Source organism: Centroberyx gerrardi, chromosome 2 (genome assembly GCF_048128805.1).
Source record: "Centroberyx gerrardi isolate f3 chromosome 2, fCenGer3.hap1.cur.20231027, whole genome shotgun sequence".
Taxonomy (NCBI): domain Eukaryota; kingdom Metazoa; phylum Chordata; class Actinopteri; order Beryciformes; family Berycidae; genus Centroberyx; species Centroberyx gerrardi.
In genome coordinates, this window is record NC_135998.1 from 37,964,649 (window position 1) to 37,974,648 (window position 10,000).

General features: G+C 37.0%; 1 protein-coding gene across 1 annotated transcript in view; it reads left to right on the top strand.

Moving 5' to 3' along the window:
- The first annotated feature begins 2,152 nt into the window (after positions 1-2,152).
- fktn (fukutin) overlaps positions 2,153-10,000 on the top strand; it is a 13,468-nt gene continuing 5,620 nt past the window's right edge. The window contains exons 1-5 of the mRNA XM_078286313.1: positions 2,153-2,404; positions 3,258-3,314; positions 5,612-5,812; positions 7,084-7,230; positions 8,022-8,152. Coding sequence (XP_078142439.1) covers positions 2,303-2,404; positions 3,258-3,314; positions 5,612-5,812; positions 7,084-7,230; positions 8,022-8,152 — 638 coding nt within the window. The 5' untranslated portion in view covers positions 2,153-2,302. The remainder of the gene's footprint in view (positions 2,405-3,257; positions 3,315-5,611; positions 5,813-7,083; positions 7,231-8,021; positions 8,153-10,000) is intronic.

The window sequence follows — 10,000 nt, forward strand, 5'->3', positions numbered from 1 at the left end:
CCTTTACATTACTGAGACCAACAGATGGAGAAAGCTTCTTCACCTCTTGTTTTTCAACTATTTGTGGTCCAGATTTCAAGAAAAAGAAACCACATGGAATCTGGACCAGACACCGTTTCACACACGAAAACAACAAAATGCTTTCGCTTTTTGTATCATAGTGTGAAAAGTTATTTGTACTTACTTGGTCATTGTTCCGGTCTCCTTGCACCAGTTTAGCCTGGGGATCCAGAAAAATGAGATTGTATGGGGTTCAAAACTTTGATGTGATATGAGACACTTTCCTCTTTTCTTTTTCCCTTTTCTTCACCTGCCATTGAAAACAGCAGAAGCGGCTCGACCGGCGAGAGAGTCGCCGAACTTCAGTGGGCGTGGTTTCTGACTGACTTCAGGTGTGAGGGCGAGGGAACAAAACTACTTACTTGGGGCAGAAGTAACAAACATGACTCATGGTAAATGATAAATCACTGAGCTATTTCATCCAATCTCTGAATTTATCAAGTCACTTTATCACTGCCTTTTTGAGTTCACATGCAATTTCATCACAGTGTTTTTCAGTTCACATTCATTTTCATCACCTCTAAAGCACATTTTTGTTACTTCCACCCTTCTGGGGCTCGCCATAAATGATAAATGGCAATGTTGAATGATAGAGGTGATAAATGATGAAAATGGCTCTGTTCTCATCAAATCACTTGGCAGTTTATCACTCAGTTTTTCAATTCACATGCATTTTCATCACATCTATTTCTATCATTTAATTTTCAGTTTCACAGGGGAAACGAGGAGGAGATGCGAGGAGCTGAGGAAGAGGGAGCGTCCTCGCACAGCCATGTTGAACTGACGTTTGAAGCTCCGCCCACAGCGTCTCCTTCCCCTCCATGATGACAGCTGTCAGTGTTATCACATAGAAACTTTTCACAAAGTTCAGATTAATGTGTAATTCATCTCTGTCCCTAATGAACCTCGTCTTCCTCGTGGAGGCAGAACACCTAAAAGAAATGTATTAAGCTGATGTGAATCTGTGTGTTATTGTCCAACTTTTTTCCGACTTGGGTTAAACAATGATCCTGTCAGCTGCTGACATCTCACTAGCAACGAACCAATGTTTGATTCTCTTTATTCCTCTAAATGACCATAGATCCATCTGTAAGAATATAATGTGCAAAATACACAATGAATTGCTGTTAATGAGGTTTAGTAAGAATGTATTCTCCCTGAAGAGCAATTCCACACACACACACACACAAAACACAAGAAAGTTTAAGACAGAATGAGAGACACATCAAGGACTTTATCTGTCATTTTCTACATATTTCTGACAGTGTAGAGCTGGTTTAGCCTACAGGCTACAGGCATGTGTATTATCTTCTGTCATTATTTCCGCGTCGAGGAAAAACCTGAGTCTCCCCTGACGGAGGCGAGGAAACATGAAGGATCCTTCATGCGTCTTTTAACCAGCTGGATGGCGGCTCAGTAATGAGGAGACAAGAACGAAGGAGAAGACGAATTTTGGCCAAATGGAACTCACCTCTAAATGCTGTACAAATTAGGCTTTTATTCTGAAAGGAGCGGGGACCGGAAGAACATCCTTTCCTCTGTCTAACTTGACAGCTTCTTTTTAATTTCTTTCACAAAATTACTGTTTTTATTTCATTATTTATATGCGGTACAATTACGCTTTGAATTTGAAAAGAACCAACGGATTGGACAAATGGACAGTGTTTATTTTGAATTTCCTTTTATTTTTTGGTTTCTAAAATGAAATTCAAGGCCAAAGCTTCATTTTATTTCCTTTTACAACATGATTTTTTTGCTTGAAAAAATTTGGCTTTTATTCTGAAAGGAACGGGGACCGGAAGTGAACCTCCTTTCATCTGTCCAGCTTGCAAAAAAAAGCTTTGGTTTTTTTTCCCATTTACAAATTATTTTGTTTTTCCAATATTTAAATGCAGTACAATGAGCCTTTTATTCTGAAGGAACGAGGGCCAGAAGTGAACCTACTTTCCTCTTTCTAACTTGACACAGCTTCCTTTTGTTTGCATTTACAAAATGAAATATTTTAGCTAACATTTAAATGCGGTACAATTGAGCCTTTTATTCTGAAAGGACCGTGAGCCGGAAGTGAGCCTCCTCTCCTCTGTCCAGACGGACTTCGCCTTGGTTTGTTTTGGATATTATCTCCCAGCAAATAATGCTCTTTTCGGCCCTTTTTCCCGCTTCTGCGCCGTTCGGATTTCGCGTTAACGACATGACACCCGTGCGCGAGATCCGTCGGTAAAAAAAAAACAGCCGTTACCGGATGCCTCGCCTTAATAAAACGGCGATTTTAGCGCTGCTCGTCGCCACCAGCTCGGTTTTCCTGCTGTTTCAGCTTTACTATTACCGGCAATATGTCTCTAAGGTAACGGAATATTCATGTTTTTCATATTTTGAATACGTTCTACATTCATATTCAACTCCAAAATAGCGGTTACGACATTCCTCACTCTTGCGGTTATCCGTTTTAAAGGAATAGCCTAGTTCGTTTCAGAAATGAGAAATCAGTGGAAATCACTATAGGGTAGTTGTAGCTACATGCGCAGAGAAAGCAGGAGATGAGAAAGTAAATAAGTCAAAAAAATGTGAATAATTTATGTGAATGAATGAGTGAATGATTGAGTCAGTAAACATATGAATACATAGGGAAATAAATGGATAAATGAATGAAAAAATCAATCAAATTGTGAACAAATTGGAAAATGAGTAACTGAATGAAAGAAATCAATTAAATTGTAAATAAATTAGTAAATAAATATGCAAGTAAATCAATAAAAGTATAAATAAATTGGCAAATAAATTAATAAATAAATGAAAACATCAATAAAATTATAAACAAATTGCAAAATAAATAATGGAAAATGTCAAAGTATAAATATTGCAAAATAAATGAATGAGTGGAAAAATGTATAAATAAATTGGGAAATAAATAATTGAGAAAATAAAAGTATAAATGAACTGGGAAATAAATGAGTAAAAAAATTAAAACAAATACCAATAAATTGGGAAATAAATGAATGAAAAAGAAAAAGGTTAAAAAAAATGAATAAAAGTTCAGAGAGAAAATGGAAGTCATTGAAAAAATTACCAAATAAATAAATGAATAAAAAATACAAATAAATATGTACAAATATAAATATATCAACATAATGCATCTATAGAAATGAAATGTGATGATTTAATGTGATGTGATTACCCATGATGCCTCTGTTCTTTAGCCCGGCCCTCATATCCTGACTCGGACCGGTCAGCTGACCGCCAGCGACCTCCAGTGGGTGAGTCACAGTATTTTATGTCGTACCTCTTATAATACTTTGGTAGTACAAAAAACGTTTGGTAGGGAACTTTTTTTTTTTTTAAGTGGTGATAAAAAAAATTGTATTTTTTGAAAATGGAAAATAGTATTTTTAAAGTGGAAATGTGTTAAGTATTATTAAAAGTGAACAAAAAGTATTTTTTCAAGCACAAAAAGTGGAAGAATATTGTTTTTAAAGGATCAGGCAGGTGTTTTTAATGCATTTCTTACCGTCAACAAATCCTATGAAAATAACAAAATCAGCAATGAATTTGTTTTGCCAACAAGTCTGGTCCATGTAGCGGTCCCAGTGCAGCCTCATGTCCCAGCAGCCATAGAACTGCATTGTATTAAAAACTATTAAACCCCGTCACAGAGCCATGCTGCTGCTCTGCAGCATATTTCATCATCACGATGCACCGGGCCGGACGACTTTTTCCTCAAACGACTTAATAAGCCGGCCGTAAACACGTTTCCATCTCAGGAAAGTAGTTCCGTAGCACAGAAAATAGTCCCCGGCGTAATGAAGAATTTGTTCCCATTTGAATTTGATTTGGTAATAACTACAACAGTCTGACTTTTCATGGTAACAGTTAGAGATTTTTAAAATGTAAACTATGTCTCTGTGAGCTGTATTTAAAGGTTTTTATCTTACAATTGGAGCCACTGACTTCCGGGTTGACGGCTAAAAACGAAACGTGGGAAGTCAGAAAGTAACGGGAGGAGAGCAAACGCATTGTTGATTTTGTTATTTTCATAGGATTTGTTGACGACAAGAAATATATTTAAAAACACCAGCTGTATCCTTTAAAGTGGAAAAAAAGTATTTTTTTTTAAAGTAGAAAGTGGGAATTTTGTGGTTTTTAGAGTGGGAAAATGTTTTCCACTTTCCAGAGTTTTATTTTGTGTCTTTCTGTCCATTCAGAGCTGTGTGTGTGGTGTCATGAACCAAAAACACTCTCAATCCATTTCTCCACGTTCATTTTCCAGCATCTCTCTGAGCCTTACCAAGAACAGGCCGTTTCTGTCGCTGTACCTTTAAGGCTCATTAATATTAACGACCCTCTGTTCTGATTGGCTAACCGTTTCAAGAGTGAAACGTACCTTTGTGATGCCACAAAGTTATGGAAATCCAAACTGCTTGTTTAGAGGCTCGGTTTCCTCATAGGGATTGTATGGATTTAGTTGCGGATGCGTTTTGATCCTTTCATAATGTTTAGATAGGACATCCAACTCCTTTATCACCAAAGAGGCAAGGGGAGTCCTGTTCTCCAAGATATGGGTGTTCCCAATGCCTATTGTTTCTGGCCAGATTCTTCTAATTATTATTCCCCCATTGTAATTGGCTCTAGCTCAGCATCTGATTGGTAGAAGTTTTCCAGAGCACACTCCGGGAAGCAGGTGTCCGAGCGGTTTGGTAGCACTTCGGCCACAGGGGGCGCTATAACATGCAGTCAGACTTAAACAGTCAGCCCCGCCGCCCCGTTTGACCTAGACACTTGAAACTTGGTGTGTAGGTGTAATTTTGCATGCTGAACAAATTTGTTATAAGGACCCATAAGGTCTGTCGCTTTCCAAGATGGCAGCAAACGCCAACTTTTCATAATGATTGGGTAAAAAATGGCGGAGTTATTAACCAATCAGATTCTGACATTATTCAATCTATCACAAGTCCACTTCACAGTGGTGTGACCTTGGTGGGCACATTAGTGACAACATCCCTAGGGACCGTACCAAGTTTGGTGTTGATAGCCCAAAGAATGACAACACAGTTCCAATTTCAGTTTGTGCTAAGCTAACCGCTAATGCTGGAAATCACACAGCTGCTCATAAACTGTGACTTGGATTCACTCCTAAGAGCTCGTGGACACTTCTCACAGCGGTCCTGAGTCCCGAGTGATTTTCAGAAGCGGTCGCTGTACCGGGCGGTCGCGCGCTGTGGATACCTTTCAAGGCTGCTTGCAGCTTTAATTTGGTAGTACTTTTGTACTATTTTGGTAGTACTGTGAACCTGTGGATGCAATTTTTGTAGTGCTTCGGTAGTACTTCAATAGTAGTTTTATAGTACTATGGTAGTACTTTAGTAGTGCTTTTTGTTGGATTTTGGTAGGACTTTTTTAATTTGTATAAAGTCATTTTTAAAGTGGAAAAAAATAATTTTTAAAGTGGAAAAAAATAATTTTTAAAGTGGAAAAAAGAGAACAAAAGATATATTTTAAAGTGGAAAAAAATATCTTTTTCCAAAGTATCTTTTCTTCTTTTCTTCTTTTTCCGCAGCAAACGGTGAAAAAGTTCCTGAGTCTGGTGCGGCGTTTCGATTGGCCGCTCTTCCTGGCTGACTCCGCCTCCCTCGGCCGGCTCTCCCAGGATGCTTTGCTGCGGCGGGATGGCCAATTACGCGAGCCGCACTGCAGCTTCCTGTGCACTGGCCGGCCAATCATGTCCTTCGCTCTGCTGGCCAACCTGTGGAAGTACGATGTGAGTGGAAAGTACTACGAAATACTGCAGTACTGGTGGGAAATACTTCAAATAAAGTAAGAAGTAAGAAATACAACTACTACTAGAAAATACTAGGGATATTGAAGTTGTACTGAAAATACTTAAATACTACTAGAAAACAGTGAAATACTACAAATAAATACTAAAAAATACTTGCAAATATTTAAATACTATTAAAAATACTACAAAATACTTGAAAATATTTAAATGAATACTTGAATAATACCATAAAATACTTGCAAATATTTAAATACTATTAAAAATACTACAAAATACTTGAAAATATTTAAATGAATACTTGAATAATACCATAAAATACTTGAAAACACTGAAATACTAAAAAAATGCAAAAAACTGAAATACTGTTAAAAATACTACAAAATATTTTTTTATTATACTAAGATATACTGAAATACTACTAGGTAAATACTAGAGAATACTGAAATACAATTAGAAAATGTTGAAGAACTACTAGAAAATATCATAAAATACTACAAAATACTGAAATACTGCAAGAAAACCCTAGAAAAATATACTACTGAAAAATACTTGAAATACTAGATAATACTGGAAAGTGTTCAAATACTACTAAACAAATACTGAAGAATACTGAAATACTACTATAAATTCTGAAATACTACTATAAAATACTATAAAATACAGAAATACTTACAATATACAGAAATATCACCAGAATACTAAAATACTACTAGACAACACTGAAATACTATTAGAAAACAGAAATACTACTGCAAAATAAATACAGCTAGAAAATTGTAGGAAATATTGAAATACTAGTAGAAAATATTGAAATACTACTAGAAAATACTTGATAACAGAAATGCTATTAGAAAATCCTACAAAACCCAGAAATCCTACTAGAAAATACAAAAACACTAAGAGATAGCAGTATAATACTAGTAGTAGTAATAGTATTAGAAAATCTTAGAAAACACTGTAACGCTACTAGAAAATATGAGAAAATACTGAAATACTACTAGAAACTCCTGAAATACTTGAATAAAATACTGCATTTCAGCATGCTGAAAAAATATTACAAAAAACTAAAATACAACCAGAAAATACTGAAATATTACTAGAAAAGTTAGTAGAAAAGTAGTAATAAACTATAGGATACGATAGGACTTTATTGTCAGATTTCTCTGAAATTTATCATGCATCATAGCAGTCAGTAATAAAGTACTACGAAACACAGAAATACTTGAATAAAATACTGCGTTTCCTTCCAGGCCACCTTGCTGTCTGCAGCGGAGCAGAAAGGCTTCCAGCTGCTGCAGCTGAGAGGAAAAGACCCGCGATTGGCCAGTCTGGACGACCTATCAGGAGAGGAGATTCCCCTGCACTTCCTGTTCCGCCTGCAGGGCCAAGTCATCCAGGTGAGCAGGAAGTCTGCCTAGCAACAAGCGACAAACTAGGAAAAAAAAAAAAAAGCAAAGCTAACCCTAGCAATAAGCGACAAAGTAGAAAAATCCCCAAAACTTAAAGAGTAACTAAACCCCAAACCCAAATCTGAGGTGAAGCCTGACATCTAATGGTGAAACAACAAGCAAAAACACACACAAAAATCTGCCTAGCAACAAGCAACATAGTAGAGAAAAAAAAAAAAAACACACGAAAAAACCTAAAAACAATCTGCCTAGCAACAAGCACCAAACTAGTGCTCTGCTTAGCAATAAGCGACAAAGTAGAAAAAAATTAAAATTTACCTAGCAACATGCAACGAAGTTGATAAAAACTAAACAAAAAAAATCTGCTTAGCAACAAGCGACAAAGTAGAAAAAACACAGAAAAAAACTGCTAGCAACAAACAAAAAAACCACAAAACACACACAAGCTTCACCAGTCATGTGACGGGCCCTCCTTCACTTCCCCTCGGCACTTGTTGATACGCAGCACCATACGTAACGAAGAGTGGCCGCTTGCACAGCAGGGGGCGGGGTCCGAGGTGGAGCAGAGTATTCATTTATTTATTTATTTTTTTACTTTTTGTCCAGGTGGTGTTCCTTTCAGTTTTATGTTTATTTTTATTATTCTGTTTTCATTTTTTTATATTTTTATCATCAGAACTATTTTTTTTTTAATGTATTTTCTCCTCGGTGGTGTTCCTCTAATATGTCCTCTTGTGCCAAATATTTTTCGACATTTTGTGACTTGCCTTTTTGTCCAGGTGGTGTTCCTGTACGAGCGCAGCGGGAACTATCTGTGGCACGGAGCGCTGCGTCTGAAGCCCGACACGGACCGCAGCTTCACCGACTTTAAAAAGCTCGACTACGGTCACCATGCTGGAGCCTACGACAGGTTTCTATTGGTTTCTACTGATTTATAATGGATCTACTGGTCTTACTGGTTTCTACTGGTTTCTATAAGATCTATGGTTTTAAACACCATAGTACTCAAAGACACTTTACAACAGCTAGGGAAAAATAAAATAAATATATAAAATACATAAAAACATTGAGCAGCAGGGATGGAGAGTGGTCTGGGGTTTAGATCTTGGTGCATGGCAGCAGTTCCTCCTCCTCGGCCCTCAGAGCGTGGGTCGGCCATGTATGAATATCCAGCAGGGGGCGTTTGATTTAGTGACAGGGTAGTCCAGGTTTCGGTGAGACAGAGTAAATCCAGTTTATTGTCGGTGATGAATTCATTGAGAATAAGACTTTTGTTATTGAGAGATCTTGTGTTGAACGGGGCGATTTTCAAGGACTTTTGTTTTGAAATTGGTGTGGGAGACTTGGGTATTGGGCGGAGATTGATAGCATTCACGTGGGGATTCTTGTGATGACGTAGCGTGGTCATTTAAAGGTTTTTAGTTTACAACTGGAGCCAATTACTTCCGGTTCGAAGGCTGAAAACGGTACGTGGGACGTCGGAAAGTAACGGGAGTAGAGGAAACACATTGTTGATTTTGTTATTCATAGGATTTGTTAATGATACGAAATGTATTTAAAAACACCAGCCGTATCCTTTAAGTTAGACAGGTCAGTGAGTTAGACAAGTTGTTAGACAGGTGGTCAGTTAGACAGGTGGTCAGTTAGACAGGTGGTCAGTTAGACAGTTGGCTAGTTAGACAGGTTAGTCAGACTGATGGTCAGTTAGACAAGTAGTTAGTTAGACAGGTGGACAGTTACACAGGTGCGTAGTAGAGATCTGTTAGACAGGTGGTCAGTTAGACAGATGATTTGTTAGACAGGTTGTTGCTAGGATGTAAAAGGTGATTGGGTGTTTCTAGGTGGTTGCTAGGGTGTTTCTAAGTGGTTGCTAGGGTATACTACATGGTTGCTACAGTGTTTCTAGGTGGTTGCTAGGGTGTTTCAAGGTGGTTGCTAAGGTGTACTAAGTGGTTGCTAGGGTGTTTCTAAGTGGTTGCTAAGGTGTACTAGGTGTTAAGACAGGTGGTCAGTTAGAGAGACAGATGTGTGTGTGTGTGTGTGTGTGTGTGTGTGTGTGTGTGTGTGTGTGTGTGTGTGTGTGGCTGCACAGCCGAGCCTGTGACAGTTGATGAGTTCTGTGGCAGTTGATGACATCACCTGCTGTGAACATTCCACCATGATTGTGTATGTGGAATTAATTAGTGATAAAAGTGAAATATCTTTAAAAAGTATAAAGAGTATGAACAAGTTGAATTCACGCCCCTCATTCCAGGATGAGCTGAACATTTGAAAGTTTGAATGAAGTTTGTAGGTGAAAGTATGATGGGCAGCAAAGTTTGGGGAGAATAATAATAAAAGAAGTTAGACTAAGAACAACATATGTGTTGCAAGCCCACTAAAAATATACATTTTTGAAATAATTAGAAAAACAGGAAAATCGAAAGAGCAAACAAAAAAGAATTATATGTATATATATGATGTGTATATATATATATGCAGTATATACTGCATATGGGAAAAAAATACTTTTTTAAAAAATAGCAGAAAAACAAAGAAAATAAATATGAGGAACAGGAAAATTATCAAAATTAAAAGTTTGACCAGCTGTTTTTGTTCTGTGTTGTTTTTTTTTTTTCACAAGATAAAATAAGTGCAGCTTGATTTTTTATTTTCCAGAATGGACCTCTTCATTTATTCCTTTTTTTTTTTAAATGAAACAGTAAAAAAAAAATTAGATAAAGCTTTTAAAATAATTTAAAATAAATATAATTTAAAA